Below are 15149 nucleotides of genomic sequence, written 5' to 3'. Positions count from 1 at the left end.
TATTAAATTTAAACATTAAAAATATAAAACCTTATATATAACTAAAGGAAAATAGGGGGTGGGGGAATTGGATGAAGGTGGTCAAAAGGTACAAACTTCCAGTTATAAGATAAATAAGTACTGGGGATGTAATGTACAGCATGGTGACTACAGTTAACACTGCTGTATGGTATTTTTGAAAGTTGCTAAGAGAGTAGACCTTAAAAGTTCTCATCACAAGGAAAAAAATATTTTTTTACTTTTTTTTTTGTATCTATGAGATGATGGATGTTAACTAAACTAATTGGGGTAATCATTTTGCAGTACATGTAAGTAAAGTTATTATGCTGTATACCTTGAACTCATGCAATGCTGTATGCAAATTATATCTAAACAAAACTGAAAGAAAAAAATAACTAAAGGAAAATAATGTGTTTTTTTAATTGAGGTCACATTGGTTTATAACATTACATAAATTTCAGGTGTACATCATATTTTGACTTCTGTATAGACTACATCACATTCAAGTTGCCATCTGACACTGTACACGTGTCCTAAAAGAAAATAATTTGTAATAAAGTATATGTTCAGCATGTAAATTGTTCATTTTAAATTTTGAATGAGATTCAGAACTGTTCCACTCTGGTGAAAGTCAAGGGTTGTTTCGGATTCTCAGCACTGACCGGCCATCAGTTTCCTCTGTGTGGCAACGATCTAAAACTCATGGGGTTGCATTTATTGGACTTTAGAGAGCTCAGCGGGAGCCTCCTCCCCACCCAGTCCTTTCTGCCCAGTCACAGAGATTGAGCTAAGGCTCAAACTTTTACTTATTCATCCCCACAACCATTTGCTCTTGAGTACTTCTCACCCAGTTCCTTTTGGGGGGACAGTCATGGGTAGCTACTGGCAAGACGGCTTGGGTTCCAGCCACTTTCCTTGCCTCACCAAATGGTGGGAATGCAAACTATCTCCAGACACTCTGTCTATGTTATCCTGCACCCGTCTCACTCCTTTCTCACTAATCAGTAGCATCAGGCCTGGGTCATCAGATTCTCCACTGGTTCAATGGCTCAGCAATTAGACTAGAGATGATTACCAGCTTCCAGTTTATTTGAGGACACGAAAGACACTCCTGATGCTACTGTAGGGAGGAAGGAGTCATATTAAATGCCCCCCACCCCTTTCTCCACAATAAGATACAGTGGCTAGGACTCTGTTAAATCTGCATTCCCCAAGTGTATTCTCCTATCCTATCTCTAGCCTCCTTTGACAGAGGATGCTGTTCTTGTATCCCTTCTTATGAAACGGTGCCCCTCAGCAAACTCTGCAGGGAGGAAACAGAGGCGGAGTTTCTCTGGAACCAAAATGTGGCTATGGGTCCTGGGAACCAGGGAACAGGAGAGATCTCTGTAGCACTCCACACCAGCAAGTTACACACAACATTTCTTCAAAAGTTATTTATTACTAGACTCCCACCATTTTGAAAAAATGGATCTTTTTCTCTTTTCATGCTGTATTAGCTTCAACAGACTACGAAGACTCGTCCATAGAGGTCATTTCACCCGCTGCTCTGCTTGGCGGCCAGTCTCTTGTCTCTCTCTTCAGCGACGGTGAGGCGGATTCCCTTTCCACTGGGGAGGGAAATCCACGGTTTGTTGCCCTTGCCGATAACGAAAATGTTGGAGAGCCGGGTGGCAAAGCTGTTGCCGTTGGCATCTTTCACGTGAACCACATCAAAAGAACCGGGGTATCTCTCGCTGTTGGTGATCACACCAACTCTTCCCAGGTTAGCACCTCCGGTCACCATACACAGGTTCCCAGGGTCAAACTTGATGAAATCGGTAATCTTGCCAGTCTCCAGATCCACCTGGACGGTGTCGTTGACCTTGATGAGAGGATCTGGGTAGCGGATGGTGCGAGCGTCGTGGGTCACCAGATGAGGGATTCCTTTTGCGCCCACAAAGATCTTTCTCACTTTGCACAACTTGTACTTGGCCTCCTCAGGTGTGATACGATGAACAGCAAAGCGGCCCTTGGTGTCGTAGATCAGGCGGAAGTTCTCCCCGGTCTTGTCGATGCTGATGACGTCCATAAACCCGGCGGGGTAGGTCACATCGGTGCGGACCTTGCCGTCAATCTTAACGAGCCGCTGCGCGCAGATCTTCTTTACTTCGTCTCCCGTCAGGGCGTACTTCAGCCTGTTCCTCAGGAAAATGATCACGGGGAGACACTCTCTCAGCTTGTGGGGGCCGGTGGATGAACGAGGAGCAAACGTTCCGGTCAGTTTATCCAGCATCCAGTGCTTTGGAGCTGCCACACGCTTCAGATGCTTCTTGGGCCCACGAGCCATGGCTGCGCTAGGAACGAAGAGGACCGTCTTCTTCCGGTGCGCCGGGAAAAGGGCGTCGCAGGCTGCGCGCGCCGGAGCCTCGGACGTTCCGCCCAGCTCCCGGAAAAAGGGATCTTCAGATAACTTACCACAAATCAAGACAGTGTGGTACAGCATAAGAACAGACATATAGATCAATTGTTGGGTATGCAAATTATATTTCAATAAAGCTGTTACCAAGGAAATATTTGCAAGATGGCAAGAAGATATAGAGAAAATAGAGAACACCTGAATGGATAAGAAAAGACTTAGAAGCTGAATTTTACGGGAACCAGTTGTGGGAGCCAGTCTCCAAGATGGCCCCAAGGATCCCTGAGCTCCTGGTGTCTATGCCTTTGTGCGATTCCCTCCCACACGGAACAGGGCTGACCTGTGTCATCAATACTGCAATATTATGTAAATGACAGTATGTGACTTCTGAGGCTACATTATAAAAAGACATTGTGGATTCTACTCTGTTCTCTATTGGATTGCTTGCTCTGGGGTAAGCCAACCACGACTTTCTAAGGATATTCAAGCAACCTAAGGGGGGGCCAGTCCCGTGGCTTAGCGGTTAAGTGCACGCACTCTGCTGCTGCCCACCCTGGGTTCGAATCCTGGGCACGCACCCAGGCACCACTTTGGCCATGCTGAGGCGGTGTCCCACATACAGCAACTAGAAGGATGTGTAACTATGACATACAACTATCTACTAGGGCTTTGAGGGGGAAAAATAAATAGGGGCTTTGGGGAAAAAATAAATAAATACATAAAATTATTAAAAAACAAAACAAAACAAAAAAGCAACCTAAGGGAAGGCCAGGTGGGAAGGAACTGAGACCTAGCCAGCAGGAAACTGTCAGGCATGTGAGTGAGCTTCAGGCATGTGAGTGAGCTACCTTGGAAGCAGATTCTCCAGCCCCAACCAAGTGTTCAGATGGCTGCAGCCCTGGCTGATTTGTTGGCTGCTACCCCGAGACCCTAAGCCAGAACCACGAAGCTAAGCTGCTCGTAAATCCTAAGCCACAGATATTGTGAGTTAAGAAATGTTATTGGAAACTAACACACGGACAGAGAGAACAGTTTGGTGGTTACCAGGGCAAAGGGGGTTGGGAGATGGGCACAGAGGGTGAAGGGACGCACCTATATGGTGACTGACAGTAATGTACAACTAAAAGTTCACAATGTTATAAACTATTATGACATCAATTAAAAAAAGCATTCCATTGCATAAGACCAATAAAACATAAAAAAATGTTATTGGTATTTTAAACTGTTACATTTTGGGACAATCTTTTATGCAGTAACAGATAACTAATACACTGGTCATTAGGTTAAATGATCTTTAAAGCAACTGGCATTCACAAATTGACCAAAAGCCAGGTTAGGAAAAGAACCTGAAATAGAAAGCTGAGAGCATGTGCTAATCTATGACTCATTTGGGAAAATGGAATAATAAAAAACTCATGCTAGACACTGTACTGAATGCCTTACGTGAGTGGTTCCCGACCCTATCAGAACCAATGTCTCCTTTTGACAACAAACTTTTTTGTGTGTGTGTGAGGAAGATCAGCCCTGTGCTAATATCTGCCAATCCTCCTCTTTTTTTGCTGAGAAAGACTGGCCCTGTGCTAACCTCCGTGCCCATCTTCCTCCACTTTATATGGGACGCCACCACAGCATGGCTTGCCAAGCGGTGCGTCGGTGCGCACCTGGGATCCGAACCGGTGAACCCCTGGCCCCCGCAGTGCAGTGAGCGCACTTAACCTCTTTCCCCACCAGGCAGGCCCCACAAACTTTTTTTTTTAAAGAATTGTTTTATTTATTTATTTATTTTTATTTATTAATTTTTTGTGAGGAAGATCAGCCCTGAGCTAATATCCATGCCAATCCCCGTCTTTTTGCTGAGGCAGACTGGACCTAGGCTAACATCTGTGCCCATCTTCCTCCACTTTATGTGGGACACCGCCACAGCATGGCCTGACAAGTGGTGCCTCGGTGTGCGCCCGGGATCCGAACCCTGGGTCGCCAGCAGTGGAGCACGCGCACTAACCACTAAGCCATGGAGCTGGCCCCAGATAAGAAACTTTTTGTAATGCTTGTTTTCTATTCTGACATGAAAATCATAGATAATAAACCCTACTCACATAATTAAAAAGTAGAAAAGTATTTCATTATTTAATAATTAAAGGAGTAATTTATAATAAAATATATATTTCAACATGTGAGTGGACATGAGTACACTACAACACATAAGATTATCAGGCACTGGTACCTATCCTTAATAAAATCACCATGAATGTGACACATAAAAATGCAGATTGAGGGGCCAGCCCAGTTGGCAGAGTGGTAAGTCTACGAGCTCCACTTTGGCGGCCTGGGGTTCGCAGGTTCTGATCCCAGGCACAGACCTATGCACTGCTCATTAAGCCATGCTGTGGCGACGTCCCATATATAAAATAGAGGAAGAAGAGCACAGATGTTAGCTCAGAGCCAATCTTCCTCAGCAAAAAGAGGAGGATTGGCAACAGATGTTAGCTCATGGCCAATCTCCCTTACCAAAAAAAAAAAAAAAAAAATGCAGATTGATTCAAGAGTGCTGCATTGGCAACTCATTGACCATGAGCAATGTTTGCTTCAGTGACCTGATTTTCAAAAATGTTGAGCAGTTCTTGGCAGAGTTCTGGGTAAGACAATCCCACCTTGATTTATAAGATCATTTTATTACTAGAAAAATCAATGTAAATCAAAAGCATGCAAAAATACTTGGTGTTTATATATAAAACAAATGTCAAAAAGATGAGACAAATTCATTGAATGGATTGAAATACATCAATGTTAAAAATCCATGAGTTCATAATAATATTAAGAGAAAACCCAAAAACTTCATTGGCCATCTTTGGAGGTTGCTAGGTCACCAGCTCATTATTTTCAAAACTAGTAAATAAATGAGAAAGAATCAAGCATTTATCTTGCCTCCTGTAAAAACTGTTTCAGAATAACCAAATAATGGATGAAGGAAAAGTCTTATTTATAGAATTCTAATTAATAAATGCAGAAGGAATAATAGAATTAGGATACCAAAATTTGTGACACCTGATGAAATAATGGATCTAGCCACAATCATCAAGCGCTGCCAAAAACATTAAAGGCTGATGGAGAACTTGATAATGGATATCAGACTAACAACACCTGAACCGAGTGATCACTCTTTATTTTTTTAAATATTCCGTTTTTTTAAAAATAATTTTATTTATTTATTTTTCCCCCAAAGCCCCAGTAAATAGTTGTATGTCATAGCCGCACATCCTTCTAGTTGCTGTATGTGGGGCGCGGCCTCAGCATGGCTGGAGAAGCGGTGCGTCGGTGCGCACCCAGGATCCGAACCCAGGCCGCCAGCAGTGGAGCGCAAGCACTTAACAGCTAAGCCATGGGGCCGGCCCTGATCACTCTTCTTTATATCCCAGAGATACCAGCCTTTATGTGTTCCCTACTTGGTTGCAGTGGGAAGGACACAGCACCACCAGAAAGCATTCTTGCCCTACTCCCATCTCCAAAATAACTAAATCTGATCAAGCTTCTAGATCTAACTACCTGTCTACAGAAAACACAGGAGACAGAGGAATGTGTTAAACAGTTAGATGCAATAAGCCCAGTTCAGAAAATGGAGAATTTTACAAGACAATTGACCTTGTTTCTTCAATAAATAACAGGGAAATAAAAGGAAGGGGACTTGGGAGACAAAACCACCAAAGAGGTGGATTTTGTTTGGATCCTAAGCCAAAGCTACTGAATAGTTTTAAAAAACAAAAAACTTTTATAAGACAATTAGATAAATTTGAACATTGACTGAATGTTGAGTGACATTGGAGAATTGTTGATTTGAGGGGATGTGATAATGGTATTGTCATTAATAAAAAATAAAAAAGGAGTCCTTGAGAATTTATTGACTGGAGTGAAGATAATCTAGGATTGCCTTGAAAATAAGCCTGTGCATAGTGGAAGGTATAGACGATATAAAAATGACTATTTGTTTAATTGTTGAATCTGGGTGATAGGTGCATGGTAATATACTGTACTATTTTCTCCACAAAACACTTTGAACACATGATAGTTGCAGGACAGAAGACACATTTTATATGCCTTTTGTATCCCACAAAGAAATTAAGGTCTGTGTATGTGATGGGTCATGAAAGAAAGAAAACAACTGAAGTCAAACACCATTGGATGGCGTCTTCTATCACTATCATAGTCTTTCAATTCCCTCCAATCAACTACCTCCTCATTAAGCTACCTCCCTCCATTTTTGACATCTCTTTCAGGAAAGTGATATGTATAAATGTCTGTGCCCTTGTTTTCTAACTTTATCCAAATGTAAAGTTTCTTCCCAGTAGGACAGTATCACAAAACATTAGAAAGCTAGATATTTACATCCCAGGAATGTGATGAGGATAAGAATTATTGTTCACTGAATACACAGCTAGCAAAAAAAAAAAAGCATATAATAAAGAATAAGAATAAAAAATAAGAATTTTTGAAAGGTACTCAAATACATCTCAATTTTATTAAGATCATCTATACACACATTATTTGCTACTGAAAATTGAAAAAGCACCAAAAATTATTACAATTCAAAATTTGAAAACTAGAAAATCTAGTTAACGCACCCTGCTCTAATCATGCTCTAGCCAAACCACCCAATGTTTTCTCTACATTCTTTCCACACAAGTTACTTTGCTTCAAATTCTTGATATTGGGTTTCATCTTACTGACTTCACGCTTCTAAAACAGACAATATTTGAGACGTATTAGTGCTTCTTTGGGTCAAATCACGAAGTTAAAGTATATCAAAGTCATTCAAATGCAAACTACATAGATTCCTTATAAGTTACTGGTATCAAGGTAGAAAAGAGATGCAAGAAAAAAAGACATCACAGAATTTATATCACAGGTTATCAAAATACTGGTATACAGTCCATCCGAGCATAGAGTAGCTTTCCCAAGATGTTGCATAATAATCCTAAAATTACTAGCAAGAATAAGGTTTATGGCTCAGTTGGCTCTGTGTCATAATTATTCTCCGTGCTAGTATTCTCAGAGAGATCTCTATGATACAGGCAATAATGACAGCTACATCTAAATCTTTGAATTCTTGATTCGACCTGAAAAAAAAAAAATGAAATGGATTAATTGGGTTAATAGTTAAAAATAATGAAATAGAGTAATTGTACCTGAAAGAGATGTAAGAGCTCTTAAATCTAATGTTGGTTATTAGAATAGCCTTTGGAATATGGAACACTAAAAAAAGGTAAAAAGCAAAACAACTTTTTTCGGGAAAAAAAGGAGGCAGGATTGAAATGTATGGGTACCAAAGAATGCCAGATTATGGGTCATTTTGTAATGGTAACAGCTGCTGATTGTCAATCAATAAAAATATATTCTAGTGTCAGTTCTCTGAATGCCTTAAATGTGAGGAACTCATTCTACTGCTGGACGTTCTACTCAGGTGTTTGCCCTCTTGCTACACAGTATTGTCATAAGAACCATGTTTGGGATAGTGCATGAATAAAAGTTACAAACATAACACCACCAATGACCCTTAAGTTAACTATAGACTTTAGGTGATAATGTGTCAATAGAGGTCCATCAACTGTAACAATGTAGCACTCTGGTGTGGGATGTTGACTCTGGAGGAGGCTGTTGAGTATGTGGGGTCAGGGGGATATGGCAACTCGCTGTACTTTCTGCTCAGTTTTGCTGAGAACCTAGAACTGCTCTAAAAAAATAGACCAAAAAAAGTGCAAACAGAACTCATTTCTCCAGAGTTCCTAGAGATTCAGAAAGTCTAAGCCAATTCCCTTTTCCTCCTCTCCAAAAGCAAAAAAAGGAAACCCACCCACAGGTATAGTAAGAAAATTTCTGTTTACCTCAATTTCCTTCTGTCGTCGTTCTCTTTGAAGCTTCATGGGAAGCAAAAAATATATATTTATTGAAAACTATCAAGAAAAAATTGGATTACTAATGTTACACATCTACCATAAGAGAGAGAAGTTGGAGAATTTTAAAAACGTGTTATTGACATCCTGCACTCATGAGTACAGTTGCTCATCACTCTTTACATCTTAATTTACGTGAGTGGCGCCCTCCCCCGCCTGGAGTTGAGCTGTGCTGTCTGCTCAGATCACAAACTCACCACAGGAAGTTGGCTGGAGTAGCGGTATTTAATAATTTGTATCATCCTTTGCATCCTTTCTTTCCGGGCAGTTAACAATGTCCTTACTCCCCTCCTCCTGTAGGGTATGCTATCACTTAACCCCTGGAATTTCTTTTCTCTGTCAGGCTGTTGGGGTGGGCCTTCTGGTAGAAGAGGAGGGAATTTGGTACTAGGGCTGAGAGTCAAGTTACTAAGGTTCTTTATTAACGCTTCTGAAATAGGTGGTGAGGCAGCTGAAAGAAAAGAGAAAGTTAAGATCCATTAGGGTGAATTGCATCATCCAGAAGTCACTTATCTCACCTTCAAGCAAAGCGCGCTGTTAAGCAAATGAACAATGGACAATGGGAGGTTCCTCAGGGTGGAAGATGACATATACCATGTGCATTACCTACTGTGCTCGTCTAGCACGCTGCACACCTTGGGAGCCTACATTGAGAACGTATGCTTAAGAATCCACTATGGGGCCAGCCCTGGTGGTCTAGCGGCTAAGACTTTGGGCTTTGGCTCAGGTTTGTTTCCCGGTCAGGGAAGCACACTACCTGTCTGTCAGTTGTTATACAGCAGTGGCTCATATAAAGAACTAAAAACTGGCAACTAGGATACACAACCATGCACTGAAGCTTTAAATTAAAAAAAAAAAAAAAAAGAATCCACAATGATGGGAAATATTTCATTTAAAAATTTTTTTTCTCTTCTTCCTGTTATTGGTAGTTCCGAACATTAGATTTTTTTTTTTCCATGGAGTCAAAAGGTACCTAAGTATATGATTCCAAGTGGAAAATTATGGGACAAAAATCAGGTATTGGCAGTTTTTCTATTTTCATTTGCGTGAATTTTTAACATAAATGCGGGGACGTAAAGCATTAATGCAAATTAAAATGTTTCAGTGAAAAAGTTTCAGCAGTTCAACTTTACAAATAATTATAAATAAACCTGTTAAACTTTTCTGGGGAAAAAAAAAAACATGCCTATGAAACAAAGAAACCCCAGATACAAGAGTCTTTCCCAAAATCCTCATTCTTAAGCAGAACTAGAAAGTCGAAGTGACTGTTATCCTCTAGTTACACTCAGTTTTTTTATGGTATTTGATCTTTTCACTCAAACACAATATTTTGGGAAATCAACTACTCACTCTAGCCCCTTCCCCTGGGAACCATGATGTACATCCCATACACACTCGTGTCTCATACAATAAGGCAGTTAACATTATCTCTGTATTTGAAAGGATTAAATATTGAGTCAGGATCCATTCAACTTCCAGAGGCTTGTTCACATGGAAATAAAGATCCTTGGTTGTAGAATTGTCAGTCACTAAGGTAGATTCAAGGAAAAGGAAAGACTGGGTATATTACACAGACATCTCTTAATTTTTCCCCGTTGTATATATGGATCAGGGTTCTTCCCTCAAGATGCAAGGGAGGCAATCTGGACCTGGCGTGGGGGGTGGGCGGCGGGATAGAGGAGTCAGTGAACATCCGACCCAGCTTCCTAGCAGCCCAGTGGGTAGTTGGGGGTGTTGACTCCAGGCCATCTACCACCGCTACCCTACACCAGCCAGCTGCGCCCTTACTCAGGGTAATAAGGTTTCAAACCGAGTGGGTCTCCGTGGCCAAGCCTGGCATTGGGTGCGGCTCCGAGAAGACATGATCTCCGCCACAGGAAGAACCCAGGAAAGCGGAGACCTAATTAGCAGTATTCCTGGAGCACTGTTTCTAAGAAAGCAACCCTCAATGTACGTCCTACTAATTTACATTATAGAGCACATTCTCTGGCTTTTATAAATCCGCCCCTTCCTTCAATTTCCTCTGCAAAGCCATTTCCTTGTTTATTAACATTCTTAAAGGGTATATTTAGCTGGAAAGCCAATCCTGAAAGTGTTGGTGAGATTAAGAAAACCTTTAGGTTAAACTGAAGTTTAGGTTTCTTGCATTTTGGCCTTGTACCTTTCCTGACACGTATTGCTGATGGGGAGATACTGATCACACGACACTATGAACCACGTTCTAGGAGAATTGCCATTGCTCTTCCCTAGAAACTAGACTTAGAAGATTTAGGTATTCCTGCGCATAGGAAGCAAACAATGCAGTTCTCAACAGCCCCCCCACCCCTCCCACCTTTTTTTTTTCCCTCTTGTATTTTTTCACTGGAGGAATCTACACTGCCTGGCCCTCCTCTGCTTGGAAGAGGGTTACTTAACTGCATTCCTGTTTAAAAGACTGAAGTCAATAAAGAAAGGAGAGCAGCTTCTTCGCTTCCCGAACCACCAGTAACCAAGAAGGGCACTAGCTGGCTTACCCGAATCTTCCTGGGAATTTTCTTCATTGGGCATCTGAGAGGACTCCAGGGTCCAGCTTGGGTTAAGCTTTGATGAGTCCATTGGAAGTTTAGTCACAGCTTGAAGCTCTTCCTAGATCTTTGGGTTGAGCGGAAGAGGATGCTCAAGACTCAAATTGTTACAAAGCAGCCTGCCAAGAACTATATAGCCCAGAAAGAGCGAGAAAAACCCAACTCCAACAAACTGGTGAGAGAAAGAACTAACCTAAAAGTTTAGGTCCTGTTTCCTCTTAAAAACTACAGATAAGCCAATCAGCCAGCCTATTTTGATGTAAATGACTAATGATTAAAGGGGTAAGGTGAGTGGGCTAGTCCTATAGTGGAGTAATAGGATAATTTTTCATCTGCTCTGCATTAAAATAATCCTGCCCTCTGTCAAGTCGGCTGAAAAATTTATGAAGAGCTTCTGTGGTTGTATCTCCCTAAAGTTGCCTTAAAAATCAGTTTTTTTCAAACTCTGCCTCTGAAGATGGCTACTGGTTTGTGAACTGGGCTTGCAGTGTTCTTGGGCAGAGAGGTTTTCCCCCAACTGCAGATTAAGTTACAATTAAATTAAATGAGAAAGTTCTTGAAGTTTTCCTTGCCTGACTCATCTTAAACCTTGGGATGCTAGTAAGGGAAAGTAGAGGAGAAATAAAGCATCTATTATAAACAGTTTAATGGCGTAATATTTTATGGATGTGTATTTTGGATCTGTAATTTTATAATTGTTTTATAGACTATAAATGTAATTGCATTTAACATTTGTGAGCAACTGAAATTAACTAAATTTATAAATTGCCACCTCCTCCCCTCCCCCCAAAAACCACTTGTGTTGAATTCTGGCAAAAAGCACCAACATTAACTGCTGATTTTCTGCAGGAGGTGGGAGAACAAGTCCCCAGGTGCCCCCCTCTTCTCTTTTTCCCATCTCCTCTTCAATTAGCAGCTCCCCCTCCATTCCCCCTTTAGCTGGAAACTGTGAGAAAATACTGAAAAGCAATCTTGTTTGTTTTTAGTGAAAAGCAAAAGATGGAGTTAGGATCAAGAAATATTTTTGTAGGGGATGAGGAGCCAGATGTGTATGTCATGTCACAATACTTGATTCAGGTGATTCTCAAAAGTGTGGCCTCCAGATAGGCAGATCAGGAGCACCTGGTAACTTGTTAGACGTGGTTGGAGATTACGGAGCTCCACCTCAGACCTACTGAATCAAAGACTGCGGCCCCGCAATCGTCGTTTTAACAAGATTCCTGGGTGATTCTGATGTGCGCTCAAGTTTAAGAAGCAGTGCTTTATGGCACTCTCAACTTTCTACTCCTGTTGCTCTCTCTCAGCTGTTCTCCCTTTTGCCCTGGCTACCTCTCCTACAGCAGTCTCTGAGAATTCCACCGGAGAAGTGAGGGCAAAAACTGGATTGCAGGAGGTTTAAGATCAAGAGGTGATGAGATAGTAAAAAGAGCTGACATAGAATCTCGCTGGAGAAATCCAGGTTTAAGAAAAAGGTGAGAGGACCACAGCTAGAGGAAGATGTGGGATGTGGGTGATGGAGTTTCAGTTTTGCTTAAACATGACAGAAGCTGAGCCAAAAGCAACAGAAGGTAAAAATACTGGGAGACGGGACAGGTGAGAAAACAGAACCCCTAAATATGCTTAGAAAGATCAGATTTAAAAAATCTTAAAAAATTATAACACCTTTCTAGTTAACATGTTTTCTCTTTATAGTATGAAAGATGAGATAAAAAGCCAAACAAACTGAATGAAGCAACCTGAAAAAAAAAGACTATAAAAGAACATGTTGAGAAAACTATCACTAATTTCTCCAGAGATTTAAAAAAAAATGACATGATATTTTTTAAACAAACAGGATGCTCCTTTTTTTCCCCTTTATTGTGAAGTTTCTGTTGTACATTATTCTTTGTCAGTCACCATATAAATAACATGCTCTTTTTAAAAAAGGAAAACTCAGAGGGCAAAGAAAAAGTACTTGGAAATTAGAAGTTTGATATTAGAAATAAAAAAAGAAGGATTTGAAGATAAAATGAAAGATATTCTGAGTGAAGCAAAACAACAGATGTAAAATAGTAGAGAAAATATAAGAAAATGAGAATCTAAAATCAGAAAATATAATGGATTCAGATTCCTCATCAACAACACTGGATGCTAGAAGATAATAGAGAAACACCTTTCAAATTCTGAAGGAAAATGATTTCCAACCTAGAATTCTATATTCAGCCAAACTGTTGAGCAAATGTGAAACATTTCCAGACATTTGATTTCTCGAAAATGTCACCACCTACGTAGATTCCTTTGTCTTGTGGGAAATTAACTTGATATAAGAACACTACCAGGTAAGCTAAATCAAAAGTCATGAAACAGAAAGGCTCATAGACCATATTAAAAAGCTCACATCACTTAGTTTTTTAAGTCAACTTAAAACGCACAGCAAAAAGCCAGGCAAAATGAATGGAGTAGGCTAACAGATTTAGAATGTTAAAAACAAGACAACAGGCACAAGATGGAGTCGCTCATGCTAAGCCCCCCCTCACCAAACTGAGACTTAGTTACAGTTTTGGCTCTCCCAGAAATGAACTCTTAAACCAGTCAATCAGAAATTGCCTGATCAGCATTAGTTAGGTAATCTGCCTGATGGATCTCTGCCATCCCCTAAAGGAAAGTAACCTTACAATAAACAATCTGCCATTTTGCCTAGTACAACTTCCTTATTCCTGATCCTTCTGCCTATAAAGTCTCTTTCCTTGTATAGCTCTTCAGAGTTCCTTTCTATCTGCTCAATTGGATGCTGCCCAATTCATGAATAGTTAAATAAAGCCAATAAGATCTTTTAAATGGATTGTGTTGAATTTTGTTTCTTTAAGAAGAATAGGAGGGGCTGGCCCAGTGGTGTACTGGTTAAGTGCGCGCACTCTGCTGCTGGTGGCCCAGGTTCAGATCCCGGGCACGCACTGACACGCTGCTTGTCAGGCCATGTTGCGGCGGCGTCCCATATAAAGTAGAGGAAGGTGGGCACAGATGTTAGCCCAGGGCCAATCTTCCTCAGCAAAAAAAAGAGGGAGATTGGCAACGGATGTTAGCTCAGGGCTAATCTTCCTCAAAAAAAAAAAAAGGAAAGAAAAAGAAAAAAGATGTTCCCATTGCTCTTTTTTTTTTTTTTTTGAGGAAGATCAGCCCTGAGCTAACATCCATGCTAATCCTCCTCTTTTTGCTAAGACCAGCCCTGAGCTAACATCTATTGCCAATCTTCCTCCTTTTTCTCCCCAAAGCCCCAGTAGATAGTTGTATGTCATAGCTGCACATCCTTCTAGTTGCTGTATGTGGGACGCGGCCTCAGCATGGCCAGAGAAGCAGTGCCTCGGTGCGCGCCAGAGATCCGAACCCGGGCCCCCAGTAGCGGAGCGCAAGCACTTAACCGCTAAGCCACGGGGCCGTCCCCAATCAATTTATATTCTTATTTCACTTCCCACTATGAAACAAATTCCAGATAGACTAAACAGCTAGTTTTTTTAAAAACCCTTAGAAAAACAGTAAGAAATAGAACTGAATATTTTTTACACTTAGGGGGCTAGGAGAGGTGGGGGCCTTAGAGAGTATGGAAGGTTTGAGGAGAGGAGACAGTTTAAAATGTGGAGGGGCCAGCCAGTGGTGCAAGCGGTTAAGTGCAAGAGCCCCCATGCGGCAGCCCGGGGTTTGCTGGTTTGGATCCCGGGCGCACACCGATGCACCGCTTCTCCGGCCACGCTGAGGCCACGTCCCACATACAGAAACTAGAAGGATGTGCAACTATGACATACAACTATCTACTGGGGCTTTGGGGGGGAAAAAAAAAAAGGAGGAGGATTGGCAATAGATGTTAGCTCAGAGCCGGTCTTCCTCAGCAAAAAGAGGAGGATTAGCATGGATGTTAGCTCAGGGCTGATCTTCCTCACAAAAAAAACTAAGTAAATTTTATTTTTTATTTTTTCCCTAAAGCCCCAGTAGATAGTTGTACATCCTTCTAGTTGCTGTATCTGGGACACGGCCTCAGCGTGGCCAGAGAAGCGGTGTGTCAGTGTGCGCCCGGGATCCGAACCCCAAGGTGTGTCAGTGCGCGCCTGGGATCCGAACCCCGAGGTGTGTCAGTGCGCGCCCGGGATCCGAACCCGGGGCGGCCAGTAGCGGAGCAAGGGCACTTAACTGCTAAGCCACGGGGCCGGCCCAAAACTGAGTAAATTTTAAAGATCTTATTGGCTTTATTCAACAATTCATGAATTGGGC

The 15149-nt window shown here is 41.5% G+C and overlaps 2 protein-coding genes across 2 annotated transcripts; both read right to left on the bottom strand.

Moving 5' to 3' along the window:
• Positions 1 to 416: 416 nt before the first annotated feature.
• LOC101390179 (small ribosomal subunit protein eS4, X isoform-like) lies at positions 417 to 2344 on the bottom strand. The gene has a single exon (XM_004438659.3). It carries the CDS (start codon positions 2327 to 2329, stop codon positions 1538 to 1540), a length of 792 nt encoding a protein of 263 aa, XP_004438716.1. The 5' UTR covers positions 2330 to 2344; the 3' UTR covers positions 417 to 1537.
• Positions 2345 to 6892: 4548 nt separating this feature from the next.
• DPPA3 (developmental pluripotency associated 3) lies at positions 6893 to 11103 on the bottom strand. Its single transcript, XM_087442794.1, has 4 exons — positions 10857 to 11103; positions 8541 to 8794; positions 8275 to 8307; positions 6893 to 7509 (listed from the first exon to the last, which is right to left on the bottom strand). Exons 1-4 carry the CDS (start codon positions 10936 to 10938, stop codon positions 7393 to 7395), a joined length of 486 nt encoding a protein of 161 aa, XP_087298920.1. The 5' UTR covers positions 10939 to 11103; the 3' UTR covers positions 6893 to 7392.
• Positions 11104 to 15149: the final 4046 nt, after the last annotated feature.

This window comes from Ceratotherium simum, chromosome 17, assembly GCF_057802395.1.
Source record: "Ceratotherium simum simum isolate JZ-2026a chromosome 17, ASM5780239v1, whole genome shotgun sequence".
NCBI classification, from domain to species: Eukaryota; Metazoa; Chordata; class Mammalia; order Perissodactyla; family Rhinocerotidae; genus Ceratotherium; species Ceratotherium simum.
Note: the sequence above shows the minus strand (reverse complement) of the source record. Positions and strands in the feature narration are given on the sequence as shown.

Bases quoted from the DNA above. Each gene is read 5' to 3' on its own strand.
- LOC101390179 (XM_004438659.3), bottom strand. From the start codon at position 2,329: ATGGCTCGTGGGCCCAAGAAGCATCTGAAGCGTGTGGCAGCTCCAAAG.
- DPPA3 (XM_087442794.1), bottom strand. From the start codon at position 10,938: ATGGACTCATCAAAGCTTAACCCAAGCTGGACCCTGGAGTCCTCTCAG. The intron at 8,795-10,856 runs GTAAGCCAGCTA...CTTTTCTTTCAG, and splicing joins AAATTCCCAGGAAGATTCGG to CTGCCTCACCACCTATTTCA. The intron at 7,510-8,274 runs GTAAACAGAAAT...TTTTTTTTTCAG, and splicing joins GACGACAGAAGGAAATTGAG to GTCGAATCAAGAATTCAAAG.